The sequence below is a fragment of the Leptopilina boulardi genome, unplaced genomic scaffold, assembly GCF_019393585.1.
Source record: "Leptopilina boulardi isolate dan_hultmark-lab unplaced genomic scaffold, ZJU_Lbou_2.1 LbouV2_316, whole genome shotgun sequence".
Classification (NCBI taxonomy): Eukaryota; Metazoa; Arthropoda; class Insecta; order Hymenoptera; family Figitidae; genus Leptopilina; species Leptopilina boulardi.
This window is the reverse complement of record NW_026137881.1, coordinates 3,901,650-3,916,681: the sequence shown is the minus strand read 5'-3', so window position 1 is coordinate 3,916,681 and position 15,032 is coordinate 3,901,650. Positions and strand designations below refer to the sequence as shown.

General features: G+C 30.5%; 1 protein-coding gene across 5 annotated transcripts in view; it reads left to right on the top strand.

Moving 5' to 3' along the window:
• The first annotated feature begins 12,170 nt into the window (after positions 1 to 12,170).
• Positions 12,171 to 15,032, top strand: part of LOC127284011 (uncharacterized) — a 240,551-nt gene continuing 237,689 nt past the window's right edge. For 4 of the 5 annotated variants that reach the window (XR_007843416.1, XR_007843417.1, XM_051309274.1 and 1 more), the window contains exons 1-3: positions 12,171 to 12,379; positions 13,105 to 13,388; positions 13,739 to 13,920. Coding sequence is in view for 3 of the 5 variants with exons in the window: in XM_051309274.1 (XP_051165231.1) it covers positions 13,909 to 13,920 (12 nt within the window). In the remaining 2 variants the exon portion in view is untranslated. Of the gene's footprint in view, positions 12,380 to 13,104; positions 13,389 to 13,567; positions 13,921 to 15,032 lie in introns of those variants that run through there. The other variant, XM_051309275.1, reaches the window with a different exon arrangement.

Sequence of the window (15,032 nt, the reverse complement as noted above, 5' to 3'; positions counted from 1 at the left end):
TGGTTATCTTCATTGCGAGACATGAGACCCGATAGCATGGCACGATGGCACGGGATAGGGTTTTAAGTTTAAGATGAGACTTCAGCAGTTCAAAGTAAATGGCGAATGCATTGCACGCGCTCACATATACATTACAACTAGCCTTCGGGGAGTCACTCCGTTCACCCCTTAAATCCAAGGCTGATAAAAGCCCAGAATCATCAGAAACATCTTTTCCATGTGAAGTTTTACACCTTCCAAGGAAATAAATGTTACGATTAATATCACAATTTTCTTGAAAATCATATTTTTTTGGGTTTTCAATTATGAATAAATCAATATACAAAATTGTACTTAAGGTCCATTTTGGAAAAATTCAAAATGTTAATCTGTTGTTTTTTATTTGATTCTTTAAGATATTAGATAAAATAGTTTTATGGTCACTCCTTGGATTTCTTGAAAGCATTACTGATTAACCGTCACTTTAATCTTCCCTCTTTGATCTTTACGGTTAAACGATATATCAGATTGAAAAGATCCCGATGATGACACGACATTTCTTCGATAAGGATAGACAACGTTTTACACCGGTGGCTAATAATTATTCGTTATTATTGTCATTAACGATATACGATGATGTATGAATATATTAACCGCGCACCTGCAATGAAAAAAAAAGATTATAAACCTTCTCAGAGACGTATTATTGGTTGGATGATCGTTTTACGTATAAATTGAAAAATGAGGTACGATAAACCAGTTAATAAATCAAGTACGATATATGAAATGAGTAGGGTAGATTTTCCATGGAGAAAACCGGCATCAAAAGCCAGTAGCCCTGTAGCGATATATCGTGCTTACAACTTCTCATTATTCAAACCTATACGAGTTTTACATCGCGAAAGATGTGAGCTGCGTGACGATGGCGGCATGATCCACCGTCATGCATTATTCACTGTTTCATATTGAAACTGCTAAAGAAAGGGGGAAGGGAAGTTACTTTGCCGCGCGGGAAAATGGAATCGCGTTTTATCTTCCGCTTCGGGGACCTAAACCCATCCCTCTGTCAAATACGAGAAGAATGAAGAGGCGCTGGGTGCTTTTCAAACTGCAAGAACAACTTCCAAATTGGAATCTTATTCACGAGGGATGAAAAGTAAAATAGCATGAGATTTGCTTGGTTCTTTTGACAAATATTATCCCTTTATTCAAGAAAAATAAAGTAATCGATAATGCTCATAAATTTTGAATTCGATGTTAGATTGCAGATGGAATTGGCATTGGCACCTAAATTATCCTCACCGAGGCAACGATTTATCATTTTTCTTTCAATTCCGTTTGGAGAGGAACCGCAATCATTTATTGTGACGATTCAGCTCGAGGATTTAAGTGCAATATGAAGTGATAGAGTATCTTAATATATATTCAACGGAATAGAAAAAATTTTATTTATTAATTTCAGTGATGCTATTCATAATTAGACATGTTGCGGGGATCAAGGTTCAGTTAACATAATATGGAGTAATGAAATTGGCTTCTTCTGAAGTTGTCAAAAACTGTGAAGTTTCCGATAGTTTGTATAATGTTTGCTAGGAATTTGAAGCCTTAAATATTTATCCTCATAACAGGAGGGATAAAATCGTGATCCAAAATGAGGAATTAATAGTACTCAGCACATTTTTTAGAAGTCGGGATTTTTAAAAAGTATTTCATACTAGATGATGAATAAATTAATAAACCTATCATTTTTTTAAGTTACTAAAACGTAACCAGAAAATTGCTCCAAATTGCCCTTTTCGTCAAACATCACGAATACTCGAATTCTCTCTTAATTTCATATCAAGGCATACAAGTTCTCTCAACATTTTATATACAACGAATATCATAACATACATGTTTAAGGGAAATTTTGATCAGTTCAGGCAATAAATACGTCTTATATAAAAATCTTATTGAATGCTTCTTTTCAGGACTATGGTGACATATGCCTATATTACCTCTATTACGGTCGCTGCGTGCCTCGTGTCGAGGTGCCTCACGTCCCCATACATACCTGTATCGAATAATACATGGCCAACAATGACGTGTGGTGATGTATGTGGGTTATGGGTCGAGCAGCTGTTGCCCTCGACAACTGGTTCCTCACACTCCTGTGGGCGCTCACAATGTCACAATGACGTGTGAGCACTTGTGACAGCATCGTGTGGGTACTCCATTGCAATATAGGTGTACAAGCGCTTGGCTGCACGCAAGGGTGGCGCGACTCTTGACGCTCGTCGAACAATGTAAACGGCTCGAGGATTTCCGAAGCGGGACGCTGAATACAGAGATATTACAAGAGTGATAAGCTTTTCATTCTAATCGTAGTAGTTTTTTTAAAAAAAAAAAAAAACAAAAATCCTTTCATTATTTAAAATTAATTTAAATTAAATAGAAAATAAATTCGACAGGTTGAAAATTAGCATGCAACATATTCAACAAGATTGTAGTTTGTAAATCCCCTACAAGTTTTACCTATACTGAGTACATAGACTGTTGAAGGGATTGCATTTTCGCCAAAGCTGTACATATATATATATATATATATTGAGCCTGCATCACACGTAGTGTCGGATCACGTTACCGTTCTTGACACTGATCGGAGATTAGCTCCCAGATTGCATTCAAATCACGCACAAAAGAACTCAACTTGAGCTTCTCTCTTTAGGAAACCGCGTCTATCTGACAGCCATATCTAACGGATTTTTAACGACCTTTTGTTAGTCGAAAAAAAAAATATATAATATAAATCCTCCTCTCGCCCCGATCGCAGAAACATGTTCGTGAAGAAAGTCCGCAATGTGAGATGGCAAATGATTTTCAATAGCATGTATGGAGATGAGATGTGCAACAAGGATTATCTTTACACTATGATTTCACCTGAAGCCTATATATATACGTGACAACAGGATTCTATACAAATTTTTATCCCCATGATTTACTCGACCGTAAAAGTTTTATCGACTTTCGACAAAAACCAACACTAATATATCATATATGTGTGTGTGTAATCAAAAATACGGAGAAATGATGTCAAAATCTAAAGGAACATAAATTCTCAATGCAGAAAGAAGGATAAAATTACCGAAATACTGCTTGTTCATTAAATATCGGATTTGAGTTATCAAGATGGCGAAATTGGGGGAAATTCTCCAAGAGTCGTTTAAATGTTGTTGGCATCAGCCGTACGCCTCTATAGCATACCGGAAAGAAGGTCATGTCTTTTCTTTCGGAAACTTTTTGGGAAAAATATAAGAATCTGTGAAAGCACACTCAAAATGAAAGGAGGCGTGTTCAAGATGAGAGAATCTGCAAATTAATCACTCCCTTTATCGTCGTCTTTAACGAGAGTGTCTCTTTAACTATATTTTCTTTATGAACCATAATACTTCAATATAAGTCGAACACAAAAAGGTTTGGGAATAAAACTTTAATTGTTCCCTCTCTCTCTCTCTCTATCTATCTTAGTTCCAAATTAAGTTCCACAAAATGTCATATCGTTTAAAAAGAAATGTCGATAAAGAAAATTAATTTCCATCACTCTTATTTAATTACACCGCTATATCAAAAAGATGAATATTTCTTTATAATGGAATGGTTTTAATATTGATTACTGATAGGTTACATTTTGAAACGTCGTAAATCGACTTGGAAGTTTCGAGAGAGAGATCGGAGAACTGAAATCGATGAGATCGGAGCATTTAGCTGTCACAATGATGAACGAAGCTTGGAGTAAAACTTGACAATCTGATTTTTACGATGCATTCAAAAGCATTGCTAAAATTTATGATACCAATAGATGATTTTGTCGATCGTCCATTTGACGATCGGAAAGTTGCAAAGTGAACGTGATTCGTCACGTTTGGAAAAAAAAGAGAGCGATAGATAAAAGAAGAAAGGCGAAATTCGATGGGATAAAAAATGGGTCGACGCTTTGCTCTGGAAGGTGATTTTAACGGGTGGAGATATTATATATACATATATATATAGGTGTGTATAGCTCTAGGTCGTCAGAACCATGATAGAGTATATGGGCCTATGCGTTCTTCTCATAAATAGTGTGATTGATCGATATTATATTCATAACAGGGCAACGACTGTCATCAATCATATCCCGCAGCGCATAACTGCGGGTCTTGGGTAATATACCTACCTACTGGAATAATACATCGCGCCTTCACTTCCCATGTTCTACAACGGGGTGTGTGTGCTCTAGAAATATTTGCATCCCCCTTTTGCCTTTTGAAATGTCATAAACCCTCTGAAATCCATATTGCAAAAACATTTCAACCTAAAGGATCAATTTCCCCTAGAGGTATATTATTAATTTTCCAATATTCAAATTATTCCTAATGATCAGAAATTGTTTTCTAATTCTTTTTTTTTTTTGTATTAATTAATTTTGATCTGTCAACTCTATTATATATTCCAAAAATTCAAACTGACAATTTAAAAATTGATATTAATTCTCCTTTTCAAATATAGCGACAGATGTATAACGAATTTTGCAAATAAAAAAAGAACCTTCTGAAAAATAAGTTTCTACTCTCTATAGCGATCAATAACTTATCACCTTACGTTCTCACGAATCCAATGGATACTTTATATGTACTTCGTGCTAAGAAGCCTAAAGGAAGTGTAAGTGATTCGCCTTCTGGCAGAGGCGCAGTAGAAATCTGACATCCTTGAATAAGCGAAGCGGAACGAATTCTAAACCGATTGCTTCTCATCTTTCAAGTTGAGTTTATTGTAAATTGATTGACAGTCGCATAATACATAATCTATAAAAAAAAAAAACAAAATGAAGACTCCTTGGCAATATTACAAAAGGTGTAACAAATTTTCAAAATAATTTTATGAATGACTAATTGATATTGAAAAAATAAATGTTGTAAATATCAATGTCAGGAATTGTAAAATGGATAAATATTTCGTTGAAGAAATAACTGGTTTTTAATTGGAGCTCGAGTGCACCGCGCGAGCTTTATATATATATATATGTGTGCTTTTATTCATCCTGATGGTTCAGCATGACAATAGGATTCGCAGGGACTGACACGGAAGCCCCTCTTCGTAACGCGATCCCCGGCAGCCTAAATAAACAGGATAGAATAAATAAAAGCTATTTGAAACATCAGACCAGTGTTTGTCTAGCTGTCAGAATAGTGAATGCGGCAAGCGAGAGCTGTTTCGAATGGATATTGAATTGGCTGCTTTCAACTCTCATCGCCCACACAGCCACGGGCATTAAAATAATAATGTTTCTATCAGTCGAACGCCAACTAATACAATTGACCTGACAAACATTCTCTTTCTCTTCCTCCCTGAAGTATTCCACTTGATTTTTTTTTTTTTTGAAACAATTTTTAGCAAAATAGTCAATATTTAATGGAGATTGCGCTAGACAGAAATGTATTTAATCATTACGCTCACACCCTTCAAATATATTATAAATCAGGGAATAAAACGTGAGGTAACGATGTTACGAACGAACAAAATTGACAGGCAACGTCCGTTCGTCTGCCATTCTTGCAAGCTGTCTATCTATCAGCATGACGTCGAGCGACGCCCTCTTTATTATACATTCAATTATTAGGCGCTGCATATGACAAGCGCTATTGCATATTTATATCTGTGAGCGAAGTCGAGACTCGAAAAGGGGGAGGAGAGAGAGAGAGAGAGAGAAAGAGAGGAGGGAGTGAGTTTCCTCTGACAACCTGTCAGTGGCATACGTGAACGGAGACGACGGTATAATTTCAGTATATGGAAGGAAGCTATCAACCTTTATAACTAACCTGTTTATTACGATAATATGTCGTGTGGGTCTGCATTGCGTGTGTTTCCATAATCGTTTAACAAGACGGATGTCAAGATGCGTTAACTACTATCAGCAGCAAACTAGCTGTCTGTGAAATTGATATATATATAGACTATACGCCAAGAAATTTTCAATTCATTATATATCAAACAAGATGAAATGCATGTCTCACAAACTGATTTTTTTGTATATTTAATTTAATCAACTTTTTTTTTGCTTATATTTGTGTTTTTCAATTTGTAATTGACAATTTTACGTCAGATTAAAGTTTGCATTTTTTTTATTATGATTTACATATATGAAATTGAAAAACACTAACAGAATAGATGGAATTAAGAAGATGAATGATTTGGTTTGGATTTTAAAAGTTCACATAAGCGGCCACCTATTATGAGTGGCGCTATAGCGCTAGCTATCTACACATTGGGTGGTGCATCTATTTTTTTTATTCATTGTATGGTTTAGAATTTTTCTAAGGCCACACCTGACCGCGGTGCGCCAGAAGGTGGTTTAAATAAAAATGAATTGGCACTTAAAAATTCTTTTTGATTATGATTCTTAGATGAATAACAAACATTTGTCAATAGTATTTAAAATCAGTTTTACGTGGCCGATTTAAATAAAATTGAGTTTTTATATAAAAACAGTGTTTTATAAGGGATTCAGAATTTATTTAATCTAATAAATACTGTAATAAATGATAAAATAATTACTTATTTTCAATTTTACATATAAATAATTATATTGCTGTAGTGTTTGTGTCCGATTTTAAAAAATTAAATTATAATGTTAAAAGAATGATTTTAAGAATGACAAAATTTATTTAAGAGAATCGAATGATCTCTAAAATTTTTTGGCAAGAAGAGACCTTTAATTATCGCTCTATAAAAACGGCACTAAACGTGAAAATGATAAACATTGATTTTAAAATACTTTCTTCTCGAAAGACAGACACTTTTTAACAAAAGCAGCTAGAGATCGTTATCTTATATAAATTTCCTAATTCCAAAAGATTATGCGAATCCATACAAAAACACGATTGCAAAACGAAAAGTAATATAATGACAGGTTCATTACCTCCTGCCGCCGTCAGATGGCAGCAACATGCAGGGCGCACAAAGTCGCAGCTGTTATTAGACTACTTTTCTACTTTTTGTTTTGCAACCATGTTTTTCTATGGATTCGTACAGTCTTTTGGATTTAGAAAATTTATAAGATGAGGATTTTGGCTGATTTTGTTAAAAGTGTTCGTGTTTCGAGAAAAAAGTATTTTAAAATCAATACTATTTCACGTTAAGAGCAATAATTATAGCTCTCTTCTTGCCAAAGAATTTCAGATACCGTTCGACACTCTTAATGCATAAATATAAAAACGAAACAAGAAAATAACTTCATTGTTAATAAATTTATATGAACCCAAATTTAAAACATCAATTTATCTATACGCATATAAGTATACATTAAATAAATTCTGGTTTCTCATAAAATACTATTTTTAAATATTTAAAACTCAATTTGTTTTAAATTGGGCACGTAAGCTGATTTTAAAGCCTATTGAGAAAAGTTTTTTAATCATCTTAGAACCATAATCAAAAAGAATTTTTAAGTGTCAATTCATTTTTATTTAAACCTCCTTCTGGTGCACCGTGTGACACTTGATAGGGTAAAAGGTACAGGGATCGACACCCTGACAGTATGAACGACACCTACTACTAAAAAAAGGATAATAACTATAAAAATAATAATATTGAATGTAATATCACTATAGTAAATTAATTAATATATACAATATTTAGAAACTGATACAGTTGGCACAAAATTTAATATGTTTATATTTTCCTCCATATTTTACTTTCTAGAAAACTAACCTCAAATTTGCTTTATTGATTACAAATTTTATAAATACGAAGAAATTGTTAAATAATTATATTTTAAAAGCAAATTTTTTTTTATAGATTAAATCTAAATAATAAAATTTGTGATAATATTAATAAATATTAATATTACTTAAATAGAATTTTTTTGTTCAAAACGTTATTATTTTCTAATGCAACGGTTTTTAAATTTTTTTCATCTTTTCCTTTAATTTAAATATTTTATTTATAAACAAAATATTTTTCCGATGAAATATACCTTGGTTGCGCAACGTTATTGATATACGAAGTTTATTCTCATATGAAACGCTTGCGGGAATAAATATTTTCTTTAAAAATATTATTTCGAATTGAAATGATTTTTGCAGTTTCACATATATACATATATACGTTTCGCTGCGGTTTTTGTGTTATATTAGCAAAGTAAACATCAATATTTAATTTTGCCACCGCAAATGTTCTACAGCAGTTTAATGCATGTCGCAAATTGGAATTTTGATGACCACACAATGTATGACATTCAACAGCCCTATACCAACCCTCATACAATGGACATATATTTGACCGCACACAAAAAGGCGTTCATAGAATGAACATTTGTGGACAAACATCGCCCACTATCAGTTATTGAGAATGAAAACGATGAGAATGAGTAAAAAAAAGTATTATTTATTTCGCTAACGTTGTCCATTTTATTATAATGCCACACACGCGTTCTACATTATACGTGAATTAATTTAAAAAAAAAAAAAAATAAATGAAAATAAATATTTTTACGTTCACAAAAATAATAATGTAAAAATTTCGAGAGAATTAAAAATTTTATTTTTAAAATATTTGTTTTACACAAAAATACAAACATCTACAAAATAACATTTGAAATACATTTTTTCTGAATCATATGATAAATTGTTTTTAAAAAATACAATCATAATTATACGCACGAAGTAAAAATTAATTCTCTGCAAATTGTAAAAAAATACTGTCTTGACCTGAAAAGATAGCAAGGTTTTTTTTTTAATGCTTTTTCCACATATTTTTGTATTTGCTATCTTTTTAGGTTAAGTAAATCTCGCCAGAATTTATACATATACAGGAGATTGCATTTTATTGTAATTTGGTTTGGCGAGGGAATAAAAAATTTTTCTTTTCATTGACCATATATATATATATATATATATATATATATATATATATGTATATAATTTTCTAGTTATACAGCTCAATATTATCAGTGAATCAATCTAATCAAGCGTGATTGTATAAATAAATGTTTAATGAACGATGTATATTGAAGTAAATGTCAAAAGAAAGGCGTTCACATACACATGTATAAATATACACAATTTGAATATAAATGATCGGATAAAATATCGATAATCCGTACATAAAATCTTTAAGAGTATTAAATATATGCGTCTATTCAATTTTATACCTTTTAAACGAGAGTTTATTTTAATTTCTTTAAAAATTGTTACACAGAAAATATTTTGGGCTCATTTTTATTGATTTATACTCATTTTGGGTATCGAATTGAGTAAACGCGAAACTTCAAATTACTCAATAATATTATGGATGGAATTTCAGATTTATTGGTTGGCATTATTTCCAAAGTGATTTTGAATTACAATTATTTTTTTGAATATTTTAACAATACCAGAAAAATTTTCTTTGTCAGTAGAAATATTTAGTAATTTTTAGGTAAAAATAATAATTATTTTTTTGAATAATAATTAATTTTATAAGTATTCAAATTTAACGCCATCATTTAAGTTGGTAGTACTGTTTCTGCGGTCAAAACATGATTTCATTTTTTTTTTGAGTTTAGAAAAAAATTCTAACGTAATGAAACAAATCTGACATCAGATTCGTAATCAGCGACCGCAAAAACCCCCAGATACAAAGTTTTATGTAAATCTCTTAATTTAAAAAAATGTATAGTACGAATAATCTGACAAGTTTTTTGAGGTTAGAAAAAATCCTGACGTGATGGAATAAATCTGACTTCAGATTCGTGTTTAGGGTACCAAAATACATGAGGTGAGATGCTTTTATTTATTTATTTTTTACGGTCTGTGTATTAATTGTAAGAAATAAAAATCTCAGCACCTAAGTGTAAGGCCGCGCAAGTTTGCTGAATTTAAAACGATGCGCAGTTCATTTCTATAGCACTTACGGCTGCGCAGTACATTTTTTTAACTCCTAAATATGATTCTCAGTATATATGTGTAAATATATTTGAAAAAAAGGTTGGAGTTACATGTTGATGTAAATGCAGAATGTAAAACCAAAAATAATAAGAGTGAAAAGGATAGTGATATATCCCTGTCCCTTTTCACTTTCATTATTTTTGGTTTTGCATTCTGCATTTACAGCAACATGTAACTCCATCCTAAGTCACAATTGTGTATTTTTTTCAAAAAAAAATTTTATTTCACATCACTATTATATTATATATTGTAAGAAAGCTGAAAAGATGTGAATTTCAAAAGAAAGTAAAATGTCACCTCTCAAATAACTGATGCAAAAGCTTTTTGGAAGACACCTTATACACACATATATATATATATATATATGTATAATCTTGAACCAGTTGATAGAATGGAAAGCATATATCAGGGATCAGTATCGGCTTTCCCCAATGATGTATAGCAATCCTGTCACTTTCCGCGTCTTTTCTGTCCATGATTGCGTGGAGAATGATTATGCGAGCACTTCAGACTGTGTGCTACCTACCATGTTTCTTGATTACTATCGGCACACAGCTGCGCCCACAATTTGTGTTTCCCGTCAAGCGTTCGCAAGAGAGCCGTCCGTCAACGTCTTACCTTACCCATAACGATGCAGAAGCCAGAATCACGATGAGACTGTTTAGATTATATATATGTATATGTATATATATATGCCTCATTCTTGGATATATATTATATTGTGTTAGTATATGTTGTTCGTGCGAAGGTAACCTGAGAAAACGAAATCCGACACTGAATCGACCCTTCCAGCAGATTGTCGGAATTATTAATTATCAAGACCTTCAAATTGGCATTCAATTTTATTTGTTTTCAACAGTTTTGCATTAATTATAATACACACGAAAAAAAACGTGAGATCAATTTTCGAATGAAACTGCTGAATTTTTCAAAAAGGTATAGCCATATTGAGTAGGACGTTTTTGAATATTTTAAAACTGATATTATATACCAAAAACCCTTAAGTGCTGTGTATTTTAAGTAAATTTGATGATTTTTTCAAAATTCATCCGCCATATTGGGTCCGCCATTTTGAATTTTGGAAAATTGGTGTTATATTCGTATTCAGCACCAAAGAAAACATATTCGAATAATGAGTTTCTAGTGAATCTAATGAATTTTACAAAATTTGTTCGCCATATTAGATCTGCATTTTTGAATTTTAAAAAACTAATATTGGATTCGTAATCAGCGACCCCAAAAATCCCCAAGCGCTGTGTTTCAAGTAAATTCTATGATTTTTTCAAAATTTATCCGACATATTGGATCCGCCATTTTGAATTTTGAAAAACTGATATTGAATTCGTAATCAGCGACCCAAATAACCCCCTAGTGCTGTGTTTGAAGTAAATTCAATTGAATTTTTAAAATTCGTCCGCCATATTGAATCCGACATTTTGAGTTATAAAAAAATGCCATCAAATTTGTGATCAGGGACACCATAAACCCACCGTGTAGGAAGTTTCATTAAAATTTATTAAAGTAATTGTCTCATTCATTATTTAAATTAATTAATTACAACTTTTAATATTTTTTAACTTTAATTGTTCATTAAATGTTATCTTTTATCTGTAGAATTTATGATTATTTTAAAACAATTTATATTTATTTATAATTTAATTTATTCTACAATTTTTTATAAGAATTATAATTACACGGAAAAAAAGAAATTGCTTACAGATGCTAACTGATGTTTGCTATCAGATCTATCAAAATTAGTAACCGCACAGCTAAATTTTTTGCTATGACAACGAAAAAGTTTGTTATGATAAACAAAATCAGTTCTAATTTTTTAAAAATTTACTGTCACAGCAAACTTTTTTGACCTCACTGAAAATTTGTTCGCTGTCTCTATATTAGATAACATAATTTGATGTGACAGCAAATAATAATAAATAAGTAAATAATACACTCAGAGAAAAGATTTCTTTGAAACAAAGAAATCGTTTTTTTAGACTCACTTTTTGAATGAAAGATAAAATATGTTTGATTTAAAAATTTTTTTCTTTTGCTTTTACGAAAAAGACATTTTTGAGTGTTTTGAATCAAAACAAATTTTTCCTTTAAATGATTTTTTTAAACTAAAGAAAAATTTCTTTGAATCAAAGAAATATTTGTTTCGAACTTAAGTACGCTGAGTTACCATGACTGCGTTTGCGCAGACTATACGTAAATTAGTAAACAGCTGTGTGTGCCTCATGGCAGCGTGTTCATGGCGTGATAATTATAATCATATTTATAGTCTAAAAAGTTTTGTATTAATAGCTAAATTTTGTTTTATTAGTTTTTCTTACAATGAGTGATAAAGAAGTTTATGAATTGTTCGTGTCTTTGGTATTTACAAGTGATATGTGAAATGTGTAAATAGTGACTCGCAGTGTATTGATTGTTTTCTTCGTGATCAAAATTCTGCCATGAAGGTTTGTTAAGTGTTTTACATGTCAAAATGCGCATTAAATTAATTAAATGTCTTTGGAATACATTTCAAGTATTTCAAAAATATTTAATGAATTTAATATTTTTAAACTATAATTTAATTAAAATACGAACGTATATACAATCTTAATAGGAAATAAATATATTTTCAATTTAAAGAAATTTGTGCATTAACATAAACAATTATTTCTTTTTTTCAAATAAAAACTTTCGTAAAATCAAAGAAATATTTCATTGAGTCAATAAAAAATAAATAAAGAAATAATTTCTTTCAATCAAAAAAATTTTTCTTTGACCCTATAACAATACACAAATTTCTTTGATTTACCAGAAACTTTTTTCTAATATAATATAATATAATATAATATAATATAATATATAATATAATATAATATAATATAATATAATATAATATAATATAATATAATATAATATAATATAATATAATATAATATAATATAATATAATATAATATAATATAATATAATATAATATAATATAATATAATATAATATAATATAATATAATATAATATAATATAATATAATATAATATATAATATATAATATAATATAATAATTTATTAATTAAATTATTATATTGAATTATTGTTACTTATGAATAAACGAAGAATAAAATATTATTTGTCTAAATATAAGAATATAAAATAAAAATTCCTAATAATTTGTTGGGTCTATTCTATTTCCAGGAAGTTCAACAAAACAATATTGCTAACCGGGCGAGACTTCTGCTTATGTCTCGAGACTGTAGTGTTTTGACCTACGATTGTGAAGTATCGGCTCAGTTCGTAGAGCAAGTTATAACCTGTGTGAATTAAAAGTGCCAAATAAAGGAAATAAAATATATTTTAAATTCAGTTTAAAGTGAATCGTCGTGTGAATAAATATATAAATTTTCCTCGAAAAAAAATACAAGTCCATGTTGCAATAAAATGCAATTTAAATTCAATTTTTAATTCTGTTAAATTTAAAGGTTATAGTACATTCATTATCAAAATTTTTTTTGTTTTGAATTTCGATTAATATGTACATATTAATTTATATATTAAAAAACCAATACTATATTTTCAAATAAAGAAATAATAATAAATTCATTATTCTTATACTCTAATGAAAATAATAATATTAAATAATTTTATCAAATCTGTTAAGTATAAAAATAACTTAGAATAAAAATAAAAATTAATATTTTGATTTCAAAAAAATAATTTTAATTTAATTTTTTAATTTAATATTTTTTAATTTCAATTTTTCTACAACATGGAAAACTTGTGCGCGCTGTTACATTTACTTTACGTGACCCTATCCTAATTTTGTGAATAGCTTCGGGAGTGTTCGTACATTATTTAACGATCGTTCGATAACAGTTATACCTATATTTAATGTAATTTCGGGAGTGATCGAAATTCTTAAAATCGCGTGTGAGTGTTTATTTCATAATTTGGAAAACAACGTTCGTGCTCTTAATCAAAATAAAGGGCAAGCAGAGGAAAATGAAGTTCAAGGTAAGAATTTAAATTTAATAATTGCATGAAATATGATTTTAATAATTGAAAATTATTGCGTTTTTATATTTTTTTACATGTTTATTACTGCATAAAAAAGTATTACTATTTATACAATTTATATTTTTTTCCAAATATTAATATTGTGCACCTTAATAAATTAAAAATCTAAACACGAAATAGGGTAACTGCACCAGTGGTGGATCATGCACCAGTGGTGGATCAACTGCGAGAAAAATGGTCATTTGTGTTTACACGTTTGTAAGAAAATGAACCACAAGTGTCGGTAATTGTTAAGAAAATTATACAGATCAATATTACAATTTAAAAAAATTTTTAAATTCATCGCGAAGAAAGCAGGACAACAATTACTAAAGTGGTGACAGAAAACAAGAGTTTTCCTTAGCATGTAAGTTAAGAGTATATTTTGGAATAGAAAGCTTTGGAGCCATTTTAGGACAATTTTTAATTCTTTTCACAATAGGAGGCATTTCGTTTCATCCCCATAGAGCCCTGAGAACAATATTTACGTCTGTAAGTAGCGCGTGTCCATTGTTTTGGGGTGATCCACGACTGGAACCAAAAAAGTAACAAAATCTAGTGGTGGATCAGTCCTACTTTTCCCCTGTTGACGCATTGTTTTATTGAAAATTTTATGAGTTAAATTTTAGTTAACACTAATTCAAATGTTTATTAATTGTTAACACCTGGGGGTCGATTACGTAACTTTCCCACTTCCCACTTCCCACATACCACATCCCACATCTCATTTCCCACATTTTACATCCCATATCCCACATTTTACATCCCACTTCCCAAATCCCACATCTCACTTCCTACATTTTACATCCCACTTCCCATATCCCATATTTCACATCTCACTTCTCACTTCCCATATTTCATATCCCACTTCCCATATTTCACATCTCACTTATTACTTCCCATATTTCATATCCACTTCCCACTTCCCATATTTCACATACCACATCCCACTTCCCATATTTCACATTCCACATCTCACTTCCCACATTTCACATCCCACTTCTCACATTTCACACTTCACATCTTACATTGTACATTACACTTTTCTTATCACGCTTCCCACCTTTTAT